This window comes from Salmo trutta, chromosome 23 (assembly GCF_901001165.1).
Source record: "Salmo trutta chromosome 23, fSalTru1.1, whole genome shotgun sequence".
Classification (NCBI taxonomy): Eukaryota; Metazoa; Chordata; class Actinopteri; order Salmoniformes; family Salmonidae; genus Salmo; species Salmo trutta.
The window spans coordinates 42,059,931-42,083,426 of NC_042979.1; the positions used below are offsets into that span (position 1 = coordinate 42,059,931).

At 44.1% G+C, this 23,496-nt stretch overlaps 1 protein-coding gene across 1 annotated transcript; it reads right to left on the reverse strand.

Moving 5' to 3' along the window:
• Positions 1–783: 783 nt before the first annotated feature.
• On the reverse strand, positions 784–23,496 carry LOC115160086 (interleukin-6 receptor subunit beta). Its single transcript, XM_029710378.1, has 16 exons — positions 23,166–23,496; positions 22,000–22,074; positions 21,474–21,773; positions 20,916–21,057; positions 18,458–18,621; positions 18,204–18,358; positions 15,139–15,298; positions 14,830–14,912; positions 14,283–14,520; positions 13,858–14,040; positions 13,016–13,117; positions 12,541–12,684; positions 9,206–9,346; positions 8,616–8,712; positions 7,476–7,554; positions 784–3,378 (listed from the first exon to the last, which is right to left on the reverse strand). The coding sequence occupies exons 2-16, from the start codon at positions 22,067–22,069 to the stop codon at positions 2,695–2,697; spliced, it is 2,742 nt and encodes a 913-aa protein (XP_029566238.1). The 5' UTR covers positions 22,070–22,074; positions 23,166–23,496; the 3' UTR covers positions 784–2,694.

Consider the following 23,496-nt stretch of genomic DNA (forward strand, 5'->3'; position numbering starts at 1 on the left):
CAACACTGTGGATTCCTTCACACGGATAACACACAACACTGGATTCCTTCACACGGATAACACACAACACTGTGGATTCCTTCACACGGATAACACACAACACTGTGGATTCCTTCACATGGATAACACACAACACTGTGGATTCCTTCACACGGATAACACACAACACTGTGGATTCCTTCACACGGATAACACACAACACTGTGGATTCCTTCACACGGATAACACACAACACTGGATTCCTTCACACGGATAACACACAACACTGTGGATTCCTTCACACGGATAACACACAACACTGTGGATTCCTTCACACGGATAACACACAACACTGTGGATTCCTTCACACGGATAACACACAACACTGTGGATTCCTTCACACGGATAACACACAACACTGTGGATTCCTTCACACGGATAACACACAACACTGTGGATTCCTTCACACGGATAACACACAACACTGGATTCCTTCACACGGATAACACACAACACTGTGGATTCCTTCACACGGATAACACACAACACTGTGGATTCCTTCACACGGATAACACACAACACTGTGGATTCCTTCACACGGATAACACACAACACTGGATTCCTTCACACGGATAACACACAACACTGTGGATTCCTTCACATGGATAACACACAACACTGTGGATTCCTTCACATGGATAACACACAACACTGTGGATTCCTTCACATGGATAACACACAACACTGTGGATTCCTTCACATGGATAATACTGTTGACTTTGTGAAATGATGAAGACAAAAATCAAGCATTTAAAGTAGTTTATTTCATACTTAAGACTGCATGTTATGGTTGCATGCAGTGAAATACTAGGCTGTTTTCTGTATACATGGAAACGTAGTGTTAACTGAGTGATGTCAGAATAGTTTTCATAAGTAGCAACATTCAAATGTAGATAAACATACATTCATTTCTGAGCATACTGCCTGCTGTAGAAACTAATTTGGAGGTCCAGTTGAGATCTGTACATTCCAAACACTTTTCATGACAACACAAAAAATCATATATATATATATATATATAAAAAAAAGGAGATACACCTGTAAGAAATAATACACGATCTTCTTTTTCAGTACATATAATACTGTACCAGTAATCTCTCTAAATCTGACCTGGAACCAGATGGGCAGGGAACTTGTATAGCACTGCTTTACTTTTAGTTACATTTAACCACAAGTCACAATGTCCTTATTAACGGATCAATTTAAAATACAAGATTTTTTTTTTATGTAGTAATTCATAGAATTTTTAAATTAACATGAAACAGTTTGTAATTCCTGGGTATTAAGGTCTTTGGCAACAGATCAAGTCTAAAGATGACTTGGAGCAGAATTCATAACAGCATGTCAAGCAGACGTTGAATAAAAATTCATAAGGCATTGTAAAAAAGGCAAATATACATTTGTCAAACAGTTTTTCTACCGATTCCCTACCTGAAATGACACCATGTCACATACTAGTGTAGCATATTTCAAGGGGACCTGTTGTATTGGTTAGTGTCACATGTTGGCTTCCTTAAAGTCCTCTTTCTATTCTGCATTCGGAAAGTATTCAGACCCCTTGACTTTTTCCACATTTTGTTTCGGGACCTTATATAGACAGGTGTGTGCACGCCTTTCTAAATGATGTCCAATCATTTGAATTTACCACAGATGGACTCCAATCAAGTTGTAGAAACGTCTCAAGGATGATCAATGGAAACAGGATGCACCGGAGCGCAATTTTTGAGTCTCATAGCAAAATGTGGAAAAAGTAAAAGGGGTCTGAGTACTTTCCAAACGCACAAGAAATTCAACTTGGTCAGTTTGTAGAGATTAGCGCCCACTTCTAGACTACGCTCTTCAGACGACAGGTGAAGCTAACACAACGAATGATAAACAGTACAAAGCTCACTAGCTACTGAAGAGGCTTTTAAATTGAGTGGACTTTTCATTGTGAGGCATTACTTCAGTCCATAGACATACATGGTCCTAGTTAGTATAAAGAAAAAATATGACACTGGAACACTTTACCATCCTAGGAACACAGTCATCTTCATTAGGGCCCGACTAGCGGAAATTAGCATTTCTTATTGGACAGGTCCATGTAGCTCCTCCCTGTTTTCTACGGTTTGGTGCCTAGCTCCTCTGGGACATTGCTGTTTGAGACCGACGAGATCTGTTGCTTACATTCATGTACAGCATATGTGTTTGTAAGGATGAAAATCAGATGTTCATCATTGATTAGTAATGCCTGACCCGTGTCTATAAACTCCTGTCTGTCATGTGAACTGATTGAGATGGTGGTTGCTAAGAGAAAAGACGTTATACATTGCCCGTCTAGTCTTAACTGTAGGATATAACGTCTCAATCAGAATCACATGTATTACACTATGATGACATCAGGAAAAAGTGGTCTATTTGCTTAGAATGTTAAAACAAAAACCCCACATACAAGCTGAAAGCTTGGAGCCAAACTGTCATCCACTTAAAAAGAGACTTAATGAGGCAAGTTAGGATGTCTGCAGGAAGTTCATGATGGGTGCAAAAATACTATGCTGACGTAATTCATCATTTGAAAGATTGAAATGATTGTCTAAAATGAACCAAGGCACAAAGGAGGGATAAATGAATGAAGTGAGACGACTTCGAACTAAAGTCACCATTTGTTCTCCTCTCTTAACACTGTTGCCTGTGGCCCTTCAGCTGAGGCATGTAGCTAGGAGCAGGGCCTGGCTGTCCGTCAGGGGACTGTCCCTCATCTGTGGGTGTGGTCTGCTGTGACCCCTCCTCCAGAGGGCAGAACCGGAGAGAAGCCAACCCCTGCTCCTCCATCTCCAGCTGGTTCCTGTCCCCCGGGTCTCTGCTTTCGCTAACCCCAGGTGAACGACTGAAGTAGGGGTTCCGCTGGTGGGACTGCCCACTACCCTCCTGGCTCTCCTCGCTGTCCAGCAGGGGTTGGGTGGACTCGGAGCGGGCGAAGCTGGGCGTCTGGGACTGTGAGGAGCCGCACTGGGGGGTCTGGAGCAGAGTGCAGGGGGACTGGGGGAGAGGGCAGGGGGACTGGGGCAGAGTGCAGGGGGACTGGCCCTTGTAGCCGTTGGATGCCACCACCGACGAGTACTGGACGGTGCTGGTCGTGGTCTGGCCCGAGTCACCGCCTTCCTCGCTGTCCGAGACGCTCTGGCGTGGCGTCGACATGCAAGAGGAGCCGCCAATGCCGCTGCTGTGCTCCTCCGACAGGTACTTGTCCTTCTTGAGCGGCAGGCCCGCCTTGTCCTCTTCGCACAACGACTTCCTGTCGAATACGTCCACCTCCACCACACTCACGTCGCCCAGCACACTCTCCTTGGGACTGACAGCCTGAGATTGAAAAGGAGGGTTAAGTCAAGTTCTATGTAAAGTCTATTTCACATCCATGTTATTATACACTGAGAAATTTTGTTGTTGTTGTGAAATGGTCAAATGACTGAAATGGATGCACATCTGCATCTAGCAACATGTGCTTAGTGAATAGAAAGGCTTAGTAATTAGGGCTGTGAATTGCCAGGGACCTCTCACAATACGATATTATCACCATACTGAGGGACCTCGCCTCCCATGTGGCGCAGTGGTCTAAGGCACTGCATCGCAGTGCTAGCTGTGCCACTAGAGATCCTGGTTCGAGTCCAGGCTCGCAGCCGGCTGCGACCCAGACACCCATGGGGCGGCGCACAATTGGCCCAGTGTTGTCCGGGTTAGGGGAGGGTTTGGCCAGCAGGGATGTCCTTGTCTCATCGCGCACTAGCGACTCCTGTGGCAGGCCGGGCGCAGTGCACACTCACACGGTATTTCCTCCGACACATTGGTGCGGCTGGCTTCCGGGTTAAGTGGGCATTTTGTCAAGAAGCAGTGCGGCTTGGCTGTGTTTCGGAGGACGCACGGCTCTCGACCTTCGCCTCTCCCGAGTCCGTACGGGAGTTGCAGCGATGAGACAAGACTAACTACCAATTGGATACCACAAAAATCGGGGAGAAAAAGGGGTTTAAAAAAAAAAAAAAAAAAAAAACATACTAAGGGAGCTCGCCGTACCATACCATCACCACGCAGAGGGACCTCACCATACCATCACCACGCAGAGGGACCTCACCATACCATCACCACGCAGAGGGACCTCACCATACCATCACCACGCAGAGGGACCTCACCATCCCATCACCACGCAGAGGGATCTCACCATACCATCACCACGCAGAGGGACCTCACCATACCATCACCACGCAGAGGGACCTCACCATACCATCACCACGCAGAGGGACCTCACCATACCATCACCACACAGAGGGACCTCACCATACCATCACCACACAGAGGGACCTCACCATACCATCACCACACAGAGGGACCTCACCATACCATCACCACACAGAGGGACCTCACCATACCACCACCACACAGAGGGACCTCACCATACCACCACCACACAGAGGGACCTCACCATACCATCACCACAGAGGGACCTCACCATACCATCACCACAGAGGGACCTCACCATACCATCACCGCAGAGGGACCTCACCATACCATCACCGCAGAGGGACCTCACCATATCACCACCACACAGAGGGACCTCACCATACCACCACCACACAGAGGGACCTCGACGTACCATCACCATACTGAGGAGTAGATACGATATGATATATTGTATTTCGATACTGCGATTTTATTGCGATATGATGTTAAACATATCGCTCACTATATGTCTGCTGCAGAGAGACGACGAGTTTTGATCAGTCATGGAAATAAAAGTTGGCCCACCATTTAAAAAGATGGAGAACAAGCTATAGAAGGGGGAATACCCTTGGCGCAGGTACAGCCGACTAGCGCTAGCTAACGTTAACTACATAGCGAAAATGCAATCCCTGGACTGAAAAACAAACCATTATCTTCAAGGATTTTGCAACTCATGAATTACATTTTTAATTCTCATCTTGAACTGAAATGGAATTGAGCCCAACCCTGAGGACCATAGCTAGAGAGCGCGAGGAGGGCCATAGCTAGAGAGAGCGTGAGGAGGGCCATAGCTAGAGAGCGCGAGGAGGGCCATAGCTAGAGGGCGTGAGGAGGGCCATAGCTAGAGAGAGCGTGAGGAGGGCCATAGCTAGAGAGAGCGTGAGGAGGGCCATAGCTAGAGAGCGTGAGGAGGGCCATAGCTAGAGAGCGTGAGGAGGGCCATAGCTAGAGAGCGTGAGGAGGGCCATAGCTAGAGAGCGTGAGGAGGGCCATAGCTAGAGAGCGTGAGGAGGGCCATAGCTAGAGAGCGTGAGGAGGGCCATAGCTAGAGAGAGCGTGAGGAGGGCCATAGCTAGAGAGAGCGTGAGGAGGGCCATAGCTAGAGAGCGTGAGGAGGGCCATAGCTAGAGAGCGTGAGGAGGGCCATAGCTAGAGAGCGTGAGGAGGGCCATAGCTAGAGAGCGTGAGGAGGGCCATAGCTAGAGAGCGTGAGGAGGGCCATAGCTAGAGAGCGTGAGGAGGGCCATAGCTAGAGAGCGTGAGGAGGGCCATAGCTAGAGAGCGTGAGGAGGGCCATAGCTAGAGAGCGCGAGGAGGGCCATAGCTAGAGAGAGCGTGAGGAGGGCCATAGCTAGAGAGCGCGAGGAGGGCCATAGCTAGAGAGCGCGAGGAGGGCCATAGCTAGAGAGCGCGAGGAGGGCCATAGCTAGAGAGCGCGAGGAGGGCCATAGCTAGAGAGCGTGAGGAGGGCCATAGCTAGAGAGCGTGAGGAGGGCCATAGCTAGAGAGCGTGAGGAGGGCCATAGCTAGAGAGCGTGAGGAGGGCCATAGCTAGAGAGCGCGAGGAGGGCCATAGCTAGAGAGCGCGAGGAGGGCCATAGCTAGAGAGCGTGAGGAGGGCCATAGCTAGAGAGCGTGAGGAGGGCCATAGCTAGAGAGCGTGAGGAGGGCCATAGCTAGAGAGCGTGAGGAGGGCCATAGCTAGAGAGCGCGAGGAGGGCCATAGCTAGAGAGAGCGCGTGAGGAGGGCCATAGCTAGAGAGCGTGAGGAGGGCCATAGCTAGAGAGAGCGTGAGGAGGGCCATAGCTAGAGAGAGCGTGAGGAGGGCCATAGCTAGAGAGCGTGAGGAGGGCCATAGCTAGAGAGCGTGAGGAGGGCCATAGCTAGAGAGCGTGAGGAGGGCCATAGCTAGAGAGCGTGAGGAGGGCCATAGCTAGAGAGCGTGAGGAGGGCCATAGCTAGAGAGCGTGAGGAGGGCCATAGCTAGAGAGCGCGAGGAGGGCCATAGCTAGAGAGAGCGTGAGGAGGGCCATAGCTACTCCAAGTAGTGAGGGAAGTAAAGTAGATTAATCTCTACTGATAACCGTAATCCTAAATGCAAAGAAACATTTAAGGTGACTCTATAGCGGTCCAAATTGTGTGAACGGTGCGAATAAACAATTATTTTGACCTGTTGGTCCTATCACCTGTCGTCTAGGAGAACCACACGTACTGCTCACACAACCACAATGACTCATATGGACGTTACGATCAGTGGAGAGTAGATGGGATCCCAGTAAATATTCATAGTTCATCATCACAGATAAACTTAGTGGCCTCCGTAGTTATTAGGACAGTGACATGTTTTTGTTGGTTTGGCTCTGAAATGATACAATGACTGAGGTTAAAGTGCAGACTAAGTTTTCATTTGAGTGTATTTTCATCCATATCGGGGGAACCGTTTAGAGCCCCCCCTCCCCCATTTTATGGGAGCAAAAGTACTGGGTCAAATTCACTTTGTGTATTAAAGTAATAAAAAGTTGAGTATTTGGTCCCATATTCAAAGCACGCGATGATTACGTCACGCTTGTGAATACACATTTGTTGAATGCATTTGCTGTTTGTTTTGGTTGCTTTTCAGATTATTTTGTGCCCAATAGAAATGAATGGTAAAAATGTATTGTCATTTTGGAGTCTCTTGTATTGTAAATATTAAGAACAATGTTTCTAAACACTTCTCCATTAATGTGGATGCCACCGTGATGATGGATAATCCTGAATGAATCATGAATAATAATAATAATAATAATAATAATAATAAGTGAGAAAGTAAATTTCACACTTGTCATTATTCACAATTCAATTAAGATTTTCCGTAATCATTGTAGCATCCACATTCATGCAGAAGTGTTAAAAAAACAAATTCTTATTTTCAATAAAAGTGACTCCAACATGACACAATACAATGACATCAGTTCACCCGATATGGATGAAAATACCCTCAAATTAAAGCTGACAGTCTGCACTTTAACCCCGTAGTCATTGTTTGGTTTCAAATCCAAACTGTTGAAGTATAGAGCTGAAGGAAGAACGCTCCCCTGTCCCAAAAATTACTAAGTCACAAGTGACTCAGCCAGTGTGATGTTGTATAAAGTTTGAAAATACAGCACTCTCATAGATCAGCACAGGAGGCACTTGAACTTACTTTGGAGGGGAAATCAGGCGACCAGTTAGCGATAGTGCTGTTGGAGGGATCTGGAACCGGTGGCCAGATCTTTTTTATCCTACAGAGGAAAAGGACAGAGCTTCATTAGAACACGTTGTATAGGACTCATCCCAAATGGCACCATATTCCCTATGGGCTCTGGTCTAAAGTAGTACACTATATAGGGAATAGGGTGTCATTTGGGACGCAGTTTTAGTATCACACACACACACTAGCCTTGTATTAACATGAGTGAAGGCTCTTGACCAATGGACAAGGGCGCTAGGAATAAGAGTCTCTCCATACACATTCCTATGTTTTTCCTTGGGAGTGTTAACTTGTTAAAACACAGACCCGCTGATGTGTGGTACGCAGCGTTTGTCCCAGCAGTAACGCGTCAACAAGAGAGCATGGTTGAACTAATCTGCTATCAAGTGTGGAGGAAATTAATATTCATGACATACTATGCTGTTTTTTGACTTAAAGAATTGTCCATTGTTATATGATAGTATTTTTTACCGATACAAACTTGTCTTGTGTGACTTTAGTCATAAAATCTGAGCATATAGATTTATGAGCTGTTTGGGTGTAACCGCAGAATGTGTTTATGATCAGCAGGAATTTAGCTATGTGGGAAGGAACAGAGAATTGTGGGGATATCAGCTATCTTGATCTACACAGACGAGCTAAATAACTTTTTACGTGTTCCCAGGGCCTGTTTCTGCACATCTGCATACCGTCGAAAATAAAAGGATGTACTTTCCATAAAAGGAGACAACTTGATTGGTGAAGCTTTCAACTCTGCACTATTCTTAGTGATGATTGATCGATTCATTTTTGCAAATCTGATAATAAAAGTTGTTTGAAAGAATCCGCGGTCTCTCTTCCTATAGAATTTCTGCCACACAAGTTTCAATAAACATTGTTGAGTACTTGAAGTCAAAAGCGCAATCGTGACAGAATATTAAAATATGTCTGACTCGGGAAGGGGGGGGGGGGTTACAATGAATGTGTGTTCACAAGCCTGAGTCAATGCTCTTACAACTCAACATCACACTGAAGCAATTGTACACATTCAAACGTAAAATGTAGAGTAGTACATTCTATTTCAAACAAGTCAAGTGTGTGGTTGTGACTTACAAGTCAATTTTGTACATGCAGAGGGACACAATTAACACTACGACAAACAGGAAGCCGATGCACACAGCCACCACGATGGCTTCAATCTGCCCAGGAGCTGAGGGACAAACACATAGAATTACATAAAAAAGGGACACTAAAACAGACAACCATCTTGGTCAGGGAAACATTCCTTAAAAAAATAACTAAAAGTACAACTACTGCAGGGAAAAGAGCCAGGAGGACACACTGAATAGAATCAAGTAGAAACTATTAAAATGTATTTGCACCTTAAAGTGTTGAGGACTGGAGGTCTTAACTAGACATATTGCAGATTGAGTCAATGTCAGGATGTTACATAGACAAAGCATTATCGGGATACAAAATATATAGAACAGTACTGGAATGGAACATTCGGAAAGTATTCAGCCCCCTTCCCTTTTTTCCACATTTTGTTACGTTACAGCCTTATTTTAAAAAAGGATTACAGTTCTAAAAAAGGATTTTCCTCAATCTACAAAATAACAAAATGTGGAAAAATTCGAGGGGTGTGAATACTTTGAATAGACTGTATATAGAATGAAGTGTCCGTTAAACAATGCTTCACTCACCATACATCAGAGTATTGAATGACAGGTCCGAACCATTTGTAGAGCCTCGTACTGTAGAGGCCATGATCCGCACCACCTGCTTACTGTTGCTGGTCAGGCCCTCCACTGTGTAAGAGTAGGTGTCCGGGGAGACAACTATTGCTGAACAAAGAAATTCATACAAACTCATGTTTTTCCTAATCGCAGGTGTAAATGTTTAAGTCAGACAAATACCAGCCCTAACTGTACTTACAAATATCAGTACATCCTGGTATATCTAATAACAGTAAAGGAGATCCATAGTCAGAACAACATATTTCATAAAAAGGTATGATTAAAGGGATACTTCAGGATTTTGGCAATGAAGCCTTTTATCTACTTGAACTTCCTTCAAACTGCACGCAGACATACAAATGGTATCCACGAGTTAATCTGACTGGGCGAAGTAGATAAAGGGCTTCATTGCCAAAATCCTGAAGTATCCCTTTAAGTACACCATGATTATATTGGAGAAAGCGACACCTTTAAGTAGGGACGCCTTTAAATTGATCATGCTGTGAGATGGAAGTTATTTTCTGGTTGGTTGTGAACAAACTTGTCCAACAAAAATATAGGATATAATGTGTGATCTTAAGGGGGAAGGAGTTACAGGCTTTCTGTTTTCTATTCATTTACTGAGCAAAAATATAAAAATGCAACATGTAGTGTTGGTCCCATGTTTCATGAGCTGAAATAAAAAGATCCCAGGAAAAAAAAAAAAAAAAAAAGTTTCATACGCACAACAAAGCATATTTCTCTAAATGTATTAACATCCCTGTTCGTGAGCATTTCTCCTTTGCCAAAATAATCCATCCATCTGACAGGTGTAGCATATCAACAGGTTGATTTAAACAGCATGATCATTACACAGGTGCACCTTGTGCTGGGGACAATAAAATGTCACTAAAATGTGCAGTTGTGTCAAACAAAATGCCACAGATGTCTCAAGTTGAGGGAGCGTGCAATTAGCATGCTGACTGCAGGAATGTGCACCTGAGCTGTTGCCTCCAATGTCGTTTCGGAGAATTTGGCAGTATGTCCAACCGGCCTCACAGCCGCTGACCATGTGTAACCACGCCAGCCCAGGACCTCCACATCCGGCTTCTTTACCTGCGGGATCATCTGAGACCAGCCACCTGATGAAACTGTGGGTTTGCACAACCAAAGAATTTCTGCACAAACTGAAACCGTCTCAGGGAAGTTAATCTGCACGCTCGTCGTCCTCACCAGGGTCTTGACCGGACTACACTTCGGCATCCTAACTGACTTCAGTGGGCAAATGCTCACCTTTGATGGCCACTGGCACGCTGGAGAAGTGCGCACTTCACGGATGAATCCCGGTTTCAACTGTATCGGGCAGCATTTAACACCATGGTACCCTCCAAACTCGTCATTAAGCTCAAGACCCTGGGTCTTGACCCCGACCTGTGCAACTGGGTCCTGGACTTTCTGACGGGCCGCCCCCAGGTGGTGAGGGTAGGAAACAACATTTCCACCCCGCTGATCCTCAACACTGGGGCCCCACAAGGGTGCGTTCTCAGCCCTCTCTTGTACTCCCTGTTCACCCATGACTGCGTGGCCATGCACGCCTCCAACTCAATCATCAAGTTTGCAGACGACACTACAGTGGTTGGCTTGATTACCAACAACGACAAGACAGCCTACAGGGAGGAGGTGAGGGCCCTGGGAGTGTGGTGCCAGGAAAATAACCTCACACTCAACGTCAACAAAACAAAGGAGATGATTGTGGACTTCAGGAAACAGCAGAGGGAGCAGCCCCCTATCCACATTGACGGGACAGTAGTGGAGAAGGTGAAAAGTTTTAAGTTCCTCGGCGTACACATCACGGACAAACTGAAATGGTCCACCCACACAGACAGCGTGGTGAAGAAGGTGCAATAGCACCTCATCAACCTCAGGAGGCTGAAGAAATTTGGCTTGTCACCAAAACACTCAAACTTTTACAGATGCACAATCGAGAGCATCCTGTCAGGCTGTATCACCGCCTGATACGGCAACTGCTCCGCCCACAACCGCAAGGTTATCCAGAGGGTAGTGCGGTCTGCACAACGCATCACCGGGGGAAAACTACCTGCCCTCCAGGACACCTACACCACCCGATGTCACAGGAAGGCCAAAAAGATCATCAAGGACAACAACCACCCGAGCCACTGCCTGTTCACCCCGCTATCATCCAGAAGGCGAAGTCAGTACAGGTGCATCAAAGCTGGGACCGAGAGACAGAAGCTGTTTTTCAATCTCAAGGCCATCAGACTGTTAAACAGCCATCACTAACATTGAGTGGCTGCTGCCAACATACTGACTCAAATCTCTAGCCACTTTAATAATTAAAAATTGAATGTAATAAATCTATCACTAGTCACTTTAAACAATGCCACTTTATATAATGTTTACATAGCCTACATTACTCATCTCATATGTATATACTGTACCATCTACTGCATCGGCCATCACTCATCCATATATTTATATCTACATATTCTTATTCATTCCTTTACAATTGTGTGTATAAGGTAGTTGTTGTGAAATTGTTAGATTACTTGTTAGAGATTACTGCACGGTCGGAACTAGAAGCACAAGCATTTCGCTACTCTCGCATTAACATCTGCTAACCATGTGTATGTGACCAATAAAATGTTTGATTTGATGGCGTCGTGTGGGCGAGCGGTTTGCTGATGTCAACGTTGTGAACAGAGTGCCCCATGGTGGCGGTGGGATTATGGTATGGGCAGGCATAAGCTACAGACAACGAACACAATTGTATTTTATCAATGGCAATTTGAATGCACAGAGATACCGGGATGAGATCTTGAGGCCCATTGTCGTGCCATTCATCCACCGGCATCACCTCATGTTACAGCATGATAATGCACAACCCCATGTTGCAAGGATCTGTAAACAATTCCTGGAAGCTGAAAATGTGTGTAAGGCATGTATGACAGCATGTTACAGTTCCCGCCAATATCCAGCAATTTCCCACAGCCATTGAAGAGGAGTGAGACAATATTCCCACAGGCCACAATCAACAGCCTGATAAGCTCTATGCGAAGGAGATGTGTCGTGCTGGATGAGGCAAATGGTGGTCACACCAGATACTGACTGGTTTTATGATCTACTGATCCTTTTTTTTTTTAAGGTATCTGTGATCAACAGATGCATATCTGTATTAGAGCCTAATACATGTATTTCATTTGATTGATTTCCTTATATGAACTGTAACTCGGGTAAAATCGTTGAAATGTTGCGTTTATATTTTTGTTCAGGGTACTATCGTAATACAAGGTGGGCTTCCTTACAGTGTTCCTTGCCTCCCGTGACGTAGAATATTGTGTAGTTTGTGATGAAGCCTCGCCGTTTGTCCAGTGGAATCTCCATCCATTCCACCTCAGCGTTGCTCTTCCCTGTTCTCCTCACTTTCACAGAGGGACCCTCCAGTGGAGCTGCATCAACCAGGACCGGTGGGGGGGGGAAACAGCAGTTAACATTATTCAACATTTACATGTTTGCCACCAGCTACTGTAGCAAATATCATAAACACTGGTATATCAATGATTGAAATGTATGTGGCGATTTCAGAGACACAGATAAAGCCTAGTCCTGGACTGAAGAGTTATTTCAGTGGAGATTCTTCATTGAGCATGCTTTTTAGTCCAGGACTAGTTTTAATCTGTCTGTAAAACCAGGATTACTCTTAATCTGTGTCTGTGAAACCACTCCTATAGATACTACACTGTCTATACTGTAGTGATTAGGACTAGTTCGATTTCTTACCTCCTTGTTCCAGAAAGGATGCAGTGGTTAATGGTTTCCCAGTCCACCCAGAGTACATGGGATACACAGATATATTGTAGAGCTTGAATCTCTGAAGGTTACCTTGATTGGGAACAGTACAATAACATTTGGATTTATTTCATCAGTTTTGATTGATCAACAAGTTTTTCACAATCATTTAGTTGATGGGTTTGATTCAACTTGTCATTTTAAATCTAACTCATCCCTAGTCAACATGATAACCATCAAAACCTGTAGAAAGACATACACGGTGTAGCCAAACTACAAGACAATCGTCAGTTAAAACATGGCATTGTTAGGTTCTAACTAAACAGTAAAAACTAACGGACTAGGAAAAGCTCCAACCAAGTTTATTCACCTACTGGTTCAAACAGCTGCAACGACAAAGACATGTTTACACCAGCATTTATACCTTCCTCCTACGCCGAGTCTCCTCCTTACACATCTGGACAGGCAACACATCTCTGTGGCTAGACAAGACTTTAGTAACGCCTGTTCTTTCTTCCTCCTACGCTGAGTCTCCTCCTTACACATCTGGACAGGCAACACATCTCTGTGGCTAGACAAGACTTTAGTAACGCCTGTTCCTTCTCACTTCCTTACTTCACCTCGGCCCAAATTCCTCACTCCTCCCCCAACTCACGGCTTCCTACCTTATCGGTTTGACTGAAACCAGACTGTGGCCCTTCAATAACATGTTCTTCCTGCACTCCCCTTTCTCACTCAGTAGATTTCCATAACCTCAGTTCTAATATGGTAACATGAATAAGGATATTTCCCGTTTAGAAGTTACTACCCATCAGCATGTGTCTCAGTCTTACCTTTAATGGGTGCTTTCCTGTTGTGTCTAGGTTCTCTCTGCCAGTCTATCGCGCCGTCGCTGACCGAAACCCACTCCAGGACATACTCAGTCACCCCTGTGGCCTCCCCATTGGGGGGCTGCCACTCCACCCACAGCCTACTGTCCTGGTTATAACAACTGAGCGATGCCACTGGAGGGGGATCTGAAATACACAGCACACACAGATACAACATGACATCATGATAGGAGCAACTCAAAGCCAGTCAGTTAACATGCAGAACACATCACGTCACTATTGTCTCTTTTGACCAACATGCAGTTGTTGCTTTGAGAATTGTATTAACATAAAACGTTAATATAATATATTACACCCAATATCATTCATTATTGGTAACATTTTACAAAGGAAGAATGAGAGAAAACATAGCTGATAAGGTCACACACCATGGGCAAATTTAGGAATGCCCAAAGAAGCTCGGGGAGACTGGCCAACAGAATTCCAAGCCTTCAATTCAATGGAGCCTCTTCTCTTGTCAGACAGTGGAATCTGGTAAAGGGGGATAATTTTCCTCTCCTGCGACCTGGAGTTCAGCTCAGAGCCATTGACCGGCACAGCCTCCCAGGCTCCATCTTGGATCTTGATGTTGTAGCCTCGTATTCTTCCATTGGACTCCACTGGATCCTATGATGGGAAGAAGGCAACGGTCAAATCACCACAGGGTTCTACACTGACCTTTGTTACAAAGGGAGCACCCAAGATGAAAAATGTAGGTGCGCACAAAGAAAATGTAGGAGCATAATTCAAAATATTAGGAGGTATTAAAGCTAGAATCCTTCATTTTTTTTCTAGGCGCACTGGCGCTCGTAAATTAAAATTCCAGGTCGCACAGCAAAATATAAAATGGTTGCACTGTAGAGCCCTGCACCAATAATTATTCAAGCCATATAGCTAGTGATAAATCAGTAGCATGGTCAGCATGGCCTTTATTACCTTACATATCACTTCCACTCGCCGCTCACTTTTGCCTTGACTGGGAATGACCACTCTCCATAAGTCTGGTTTACTTGTAGGCTCTGGGTAAAGAAGAGAACAGGAAATCACACAACTCATTCATTTCAAAACATAACGATACAACGTGGGTAGTCCATATAGACTACCTACCTGGATCGCACTCAATATTATCGCACTTAAAAAATCACTCACACTGTCACCACTTCAGTTCTACAGCTTTACATGGTTGCCCACAATGCTAGATGAAAGATGATAGTATGACATATGCTTGTTGTCATGGCTACTCACTGTCCTCTGGGGTCCTGGTGGTAGCGTTAGTGCTCCAGTCACTCCAGTAGCCGTTGCCCGTGTAATGCATACAGCGGACCTGCACTACGTGCTCCATGTCTGGCTTAAGGTATTGGAGACGGAAAGACTCCTTGCTACTTTCAGTGTCATTTGGGGGTACCTAAAAGAGTAAATTAAATGGATATGACAACTGACAGACATGAGGGTGCAACAAACTTGTGCGTACAGAACGCTGACTTGAAAATAGCTCCAACAACACAGATGAGAGTAACATGTTCAATGTTCAATAAGCATTTCTCTACGGCTGGCCATGCTTTCCACCTGGCCACCCCTACCCCGGTCAACAGCACTGCACCCCCCACAGCAACTCGCCCAAGCCTTCCCCATTTCTCCTTCTCCCAAAGCTGATGTTCTGAAAGAGCTGCAAAATCTGGACCCCCACAAATCAGCCGGGCTAGACAATCTGGACCCTTTCTTTCAAAAATTATCTGCCGAAATTGTTGCAACGCCTATTACTAGCCTGTTCAACCTCTCGTGTCATCTGAGATTCCCAAAGATTGGAAAGCAGCTGCTGTCATCCCCCTCTTCAAAAGGGGGGGGGACACTCTCGACCAAAACTGCTACAGACCTAAATCTATCCTACCCTGTCTTTCTAAGGTCTTCGAAAGCCAAGTTAACAAACAGATTACCGACCATTTCGAATCCCACCGTACCTTCTCCGCTATGCAATCTGGTTTCAGAGCTGGTCATGGGTGCACCTCAGCCACGCTCAAGGTCCTAAACGATATCTTAATGGCCATCGATAAGAAACAGTACTGTGCAGCCGTATTCATTGACCTGGCTAAGGCTTTCGACTCTGTCAATCACCACATCCTCATCGGCAGACTCAACAGCCTTGGTTTCTCAAATGATTGCCTCGACTGGTTCACCAACTACTTCTCCGACAGAGTTTAGTGTGTCAAATCTGAGGGCCTGTTGTCCGGACCACTGGCAGTCTCTATGGGGGTGCCACAGGATTAAATTCTTGGGCCGACTCGCTTCTCTGTATATATCAATGATGTCGCTCTTGCTGCTAGTGAGTCCTGATCCACCTCTACGCAGACGACACCATTCTGTATACTTCTGGCCCTTCTTTGGACACTGTTAACTGACCTCCAGACGAGCTTCAATGCCATGCAACTCTCCTTCCGTGGCCTCCAACTGCTCTTAAATACAAGTAAAACTAAATGCATGCTCTCCAACCGATCGATGCCTGCACCTGCCCGCCCGTCCAGCATCACTACTCTGGACGGTTCTGACTTAGAATATGTGGACAACTACAAATACCTAGGTGTCTGGTTAGACTGTAAACTCTCCTTCCAGACTCACATAAAACATCTCCAATCCAAAGTTAAATCTAGAATTGGCTTACTATTTCGCAACATACCCTCGTAAAACTGACCATCTTACCGATCCTCGACTTTGGCAATGTCATTTACAAAATAGCCTCCAACACTCTACTCAACAAATTGGATGCAGTCTATCACAGTGCCATCCGTTTTTTCACCAAAGCCCCATATACTACCCACCACTGCGACCTGTACGCTCTTGTTGGCTGGCCCTCGCTTCATACTCGTCGCCAAACCCACTGGCTCCAGGTCATCTACAAGACCCTGCTAGGTAAAGTCCCACCTCATCTCTGCTCGCTGGTCACCATAGCTGCACCCACTCGTAGCACACATTCCAGCAGGTATATCTCACTTGTCACCCCCAAAGCCAATTCCTCCTTTGGCCGCCTCTCCTTCCAGTTCTCTGCTGCCAATGACTGGAACAAACTACAAAAATTTCTGAAACTGGAAACACTTATCTCCCTCACTAGCTTTAAGCACCAGCTGTCAGAGCAGCTCACAGATCACTGCACATAGCCCATCTATAAATAGCCCAAACAACTACCTCTTCCCCTACTGTATTTATTTTGCACCCCAGTATTTATACTTTGCACACTCAACTACTGTCAAACCTACCATTCCAGTGTTTTAATTGCTATATTGTATTTACTTCACCACCATGGCCTTTTTTGCCTTTACCTCCCTTAGCTCACCTCATTTGCTCACATTGTATATAGACTTATTTTCTACTGTATTATTGACTGTATGTTTGTTTTACTCCATGTGTAACTCTGTGTTGTTGTATGTGTCAAACTGCTTTGCTTTATCTTGGCCAGGTCGCAATTGTAAATTAGAACTTGTTCTCAACTTTCCTACCTGGTTAAATAAAGGTGAAATAAATACAATAAAATGTTTGATTCACTGTTGAGAACACCTAAGAATAGGATAGATGACTTAATAAAGGCCCAGTATGGATCTTTGTGGGCGACTTCACCAAATTTACATAGAAATGTGAGCTATAGATTCTCATGAAAGCAACTCTGATAAGCAGTAGAACCGTTCGATGTGCTCTATTTTTATTCTTCCTGTCCTCGCGTTCCGCTTTTGCGTCTTTTTTACTTTCGGTTTTGAACACCAGCTTCAAACAACTAAAAATAATACATTTTTGTTACTGAAAATATATTTATTAGCCCGCTGATCAATTTCCCCAACTAAATTTGGGTGGGGAGACTGAGTCGGGGTCTCAACTTACTGTTGAGTTGGAATAGCAGAGTTTCTCTCTTGTTATGTCAGTCACTAATAGTCACTCAATTAGCCCATGTCAGCTAAATTGTTTTAGATTGGTAAGTTAGTCTAGCAGCCAGCTATCTAAACTTGTAGTAAGCATGGTTGAATTACTGACCGGGAGTCCCTATTGATCATCAGATGATATATTAAAAACTGCAAACATTTGTCTTCACCCAATGGCAAAATGTGTAGAATTGCGGCAAACTTTTTTGCTCTGCCTGAACTAACCCCTCATGGGCATTTTGTTAATGGCACATATCCTTTCCATTCATTTTTCATAAGACTACACAACAGATGGACATAGACTTATCTCGACATTAGTCAACTTCTGAAGTTTAAAAAAAACAGTTGAACAAACTGAATTTGCAGTGAATCATCCCTTTAACTTGAACTGAGATTGTTGCTATTTACCTCAGTCCAGTCTCCAGAGCCCACAGTGCAGAACCTGATGTTGTATTTTAATTTGACAACAGATTCATGGATAGGGTGCTTCCAGTTCACTAAGAGAGTCCGGGAAAAGTTATTCTCTGAAGAAATATTGACGTCTGATGGGGGATTCGTTTTCACTGCAAAAAAAGGTCACACACACACACCATTAAACTCTGGAGGAAGATAATCACTGTAACTTAAAAGGGCATTTGGAATTTCCGTTTGCCTTCACTTACCCATGTCATTAGGATCATTTATGAACAGAATGTCCGATCGAACCTTCCCCAATTTGGTTTCCACTTCTACCCATATATCCAGTTCCATATAGCTTGGAAAGGTGTTGAAGTAGATGCATCCACTGCTTCTCTGAGCTTTGGTGCTGTAGTTCTGGTTTGTGGCACTGCAGAAGAACAAACAAATCTTGACACACCATTTTGGAATCAGACAAAAAAAAAAAAGTACATAATCACAATAATGTACATTTTTAAACAATTAGAATATCAGCAATTTACACAAGACACACACTTTTAATGGGGTTCTCATAACTGGAGCCAGGTTTTCCATTCACTGATTATTGAGAGCTATTGACAACTAAATGTTGATATCAATCATGTATCTAACCCCATTTAACTTTCTCACCCATCACCGTAGCCTCTATATGACTTGGCTGGCCTTCCTTAGCCCATCGTAGACTAAGTCATTGGTACGTTTCCATTCATAAGGCCACACGGAGACAGCTCTCATTTTACCTGAGTACCTACAGTGAGGGAAAAAAGTATTTGATCCCCTGCTGATTTTGTACGTTTGCCCACTGACAAAGAAATGATCAGTCTATAATTTTAATGGTAGGTTTATTTGAACAGTGAGAGACAGAATAACAACAAAAATCCAGAAAAACACATGTCAAAAATATTATAAATTGATTTGCATTTTAATGAGGGAAATAAGTATTTGACCCCTCTGAAAAACATGACTTAGTACTTGGTGGCAAAACCCTTGTTGGCAATCACAGAGGTCAGACGTTTCTTGTAGTTGGCCACCAGGTTTGCACACATCTCAGGAGGGATTTTGTCCCACTCCTCTTTGCAGATCTTCTCCAAGTCATTAAGGTTGAGGCTGACGTTTGGCAACTCGAACCTTCAGCTCCCTCCACAAATATTCTATGGGATTAAGGTCTGGAGACTGGCTAGGCCACTCCAAGACCTTGATGTGCTTCTTCTTGAGCCACTCCTTTGTTGCCTTGGCGGTGTGTTTTGGGTCATTGTCATGCTGGAATACCCATCCTCGACCCATTTTCAATGCCCTGGCTGAGGGAAGGAGGTTCTCACCCAAGATTTGACGGTACATGGCCCCGTCCATCGTCCCTTTGATGTGGTGAAGTTGTCCTGTCCCCTTAGCAGAAAAACACCCCCACAGCATAATGTTTCCACCATGTTTGACGGTGGGTATGGTGTTCTTGGGGTCATAGGCAGCATTCCTCCTCCTCCAAACACGGTGAGTTGAGTTGATGCCAAAGAGCTCCATTTTGGTCTCATCTGACCACAACACTTTAACCCAGTTATCCTCTGAATCATTCAGATGTTCATTGGCAAACTTCAGACGGGCATGCATATGTATTTTTGAGCAGGGGGACATTGCGGGCGCTGCAGGATTTCAGTCCTTCACGGCGTAGTGTGTTACCAATTGTTTTCTTGGTGACTATGGTCCCAGCTGCCTTGAGATCATTGACAAGATCCTCCCGTGTAGTTCTGGGCTGATTCCTCACCGTTCTCATGATCATTGCAACTCCACGAGGTGAGATCTTGCATGGAGCCCCAGGCCGAGGGAGATTGACAGTTCTATTGTGTTTCTTCCATTTGCGAATAATCGCACCAACTGTTGTCACCTTCCATTCCAGCCTTGTGTAGGTCTACAATCTTGTTCCTGACATCCTTGGAGAGCTCTTTGGTCTTGGCCATGGTGGAGAGTTTGGAATCTGATTGATTGATTGCTTCTGTGGACAGGTGTCTTTTATACAGTTAACAAACTGAGATTAGGAGCACTCCCTTTAAGAGTGTGCTCCTAATCTCAGCTCGTTACCTGTATAAAAAAGACACCTGGGAGCCAGAAATCTTTCTGATTGAGAGGGGGTCAAATACTTATTTCCCTCATTAAAAATGCAAATCAATTTATAACATTTTTGACATGTGTTTTTCTGGATTTTTTATTGTTGTTATTTTGTCTCACTGTTCAAATAAACCTACCATTAAAATTATAGACTGATCACTTCTTTGTCAGTGGGCAAACGTACAAAATCAGCAGGGGATCAAATACTTTTTTCCCCTCACTGTACATTGTCCTGCAGACAAATATCGGCAACTCTCACATGGCCGTATCTTGTTGACTGTGCCTAAGGCCCATACTGACCAGCGTAAATGTAAAAATAATAATAATCACTCCAGTTCTCTGCCCCCATCCACTTGGAACGAGCTACAGAAGGACATGAACTTACAAGAGCTCGTCTCTGAACGTGTTCACAGTAAACTCTATGGTGGACAATTGGGGGGTGGGCTGCACCACACCTCCCCAATGCTTCATGTCTGCTCAATGTGTAAATGTATGTTTTTAAACTGTAGTACTTTGTTGTAAAATAGATTTGTTTTATCTCAATGAGACCAACCTGGTAAAACAACACACGTGTATAGGGACACTCACATTACACTTCCAAACAAGGTGAATGTTGGGCTTATCGTCTTGTCCATTTTCCCAGGCTGCCATGTGCACGTCACATTAGAGGAAATCTGTCGGCCAGACTGGACAGCCATGCAGGACAAATTCTCAGGCTTCTCAGGAGGATCTAACCAAGAAACCAAACAGCTGCTGTTATTTCACGCGAGAGAAACAAAACCAACAGCCACTGACCTACCACACTGAGCAGGTTTGGATCAATTCATTTCGATTCAGGAAGTCAATTGAAACTGAATTGACCCCAACCCTGACACAGAGAAAGCTTTAGGGTCCTTCAGTGTGAATATGAAAGAAAATTGCACATTAAATATTCCTTTGGAGGAATTTGTATTTTATTTCTGTACTAAATGTTAGCATTTGTATCCAAATTAATTACTCAGAAATTAGATTGAAATAGAGATATTTACCAAATGAAGACCTAAATTCAAACCTAAATTACAGGCAAATACTTATATTACGTGGACATTATGTTACATTTTCACATGAAATAACCCTTTATTGATGTGAAATCCCTGGCATACTTACACTCTTTGGTCAATTCAATCCCATGGATTATTTTACTTTTGTTTAAGAATGAGGGAGATTCATTCTTTTTACAAAGTAACCATTTTCCAGTTTCCCTGGTGATCAGAATGGTTACGTTAACAGCTGAGTCGTTTATCTTGGTGTACTGCTCTTTGGGCACTGTGACGCTACCACTCGTCCAGTAGATGTCGTCCGCTGTGGCTTTAGCAGCTTCATAGACTACACAGGTAGCGGTGAATTCCTTCCCAATTTCCACTGTTGGAGATTGTGGGATTATTGTTCCGTAGTCTGTGAAAGAACCTTTAAAAAGACCAGAGCGCACATCAAGTCAATGCTACTAGGAAATGTACGGTGAATTTTACACCGAGGGAAAAGGTCAAGTACAAAGCTCACTTTCATTTAAGCACAGCAACTTTAAAGGGTTTATGTGCAGTAGAGGTTTATTCAAACCTCGCTCTGAATAAGAGCTCCTTCTGAACAGTGCTTAATTACAAACATTTTATTTTAAATGTAGTGGTACACTTACTAGAAGTGAGCCTACAGGCCAGACATGCCAAGACCAGAATCTGCAGCAAACGGTATGACGACTGGTCCATGATGCCTGAGGGAAGATTCACAAATTCACAGACTCACCAAGACTAACCTACATTTTATCCCATCACTGGTACATTGGTTAGGCACCTTATTTTATATTGAGTACTTTACCAATAAGTCACAGTTAAGTTTTATGAGGCCTTCACTCTGACTAGGGACTATAGCGAATTAAACTAATGATGAAGCCAGATAGGTATAGCTAAAACCACAAAAGTATGGATAGGTACTGTTGCTAGCAATATTATTAGATACAAACAGTAGCTTACATTTACATTACATTTTAGTCATTTAGCAGACACTCTTATCCAGAGTGACTTACAGTAGTGAATGCATACATTTCATACATTTGTTTTTTCTGTGCTGGCCCCGTGGGAATCGAACCCACAACCCTGGTGTTGCAAACACCATGCTCTACCAACTGAGCTACAGGGAAGGCTAGATAACTTACTCACTCTTGGCAGACAATCATATGACAGCTTCAAAAGAAATACAATATTATCTTGCTCCTCCTGCTAACGTTACTTGTAACAGTAACTCCATCATATGAAAAACGTATCAATAAGGTTATAAAACGTGATTATTTTAGCTAGCTAGGAAAATACCTGAATGCTGATTGTGTTTGCTGCTCACTGTCCAGAAACCTATCAGCTTTAGATGTGGTTCTATTTGACACCTTCATCAAATGTAGATAGGTTTTTTATTAACCTTTATTTAACTAGGCAAGTCAGTTAAGATCAAATTATTATTTACAACGACGGCCTACTCCGGCCAAACCCGGACGACGCTGGGCCAACTGTGCGCCGCCCTATGGGCCTCCATATCACGGCCGGATGTGATACAGCCTGGATTCGAACCAGGCTGAGATGCAGTGCCTTAGACCGTTGCGTCACTCGGGAGCAAACAGTAGCGAGCAACATAAACGTTAGCTAAGTAACGTTAGCATATACCTAGCATGCTAAATAGAAATAATTGGGATGTTTGGCGTTACAAGGATGTATTGAAAAGGTTTAGCCCATAGGGTCTGAACGACGTTAGCTAGCGTAGCAAACTAACATTAGAAGACCCAGACAAAGATATGACAACAACAAAAATACTCACCTTTTATGTACTTTTCTTGTTTGGTTCCTCCTTTATTTGTAACGCTATACTATCTTACTTAGCTACATAAAAGTATGTAGATTGTAACATATTTTAGCTAAAACCATAAGATACCTCTTCTGAGGCTACGTTAACTTTTACTGTCGCCACTTCCAGCAGTACAATGCATAATCATCACGAGTTATAATACTTCGACGAGCAGTGCAAATAATACAGATATATAAACATAACCATCGAGCTAAGTATGTGTCCAGTTCGACAAATACTTGTCTAGAGATCAGTGCAAACCTAAGCGCTCGAAATGGTTTCCCTTTGTGATTTGCCAGAAGAA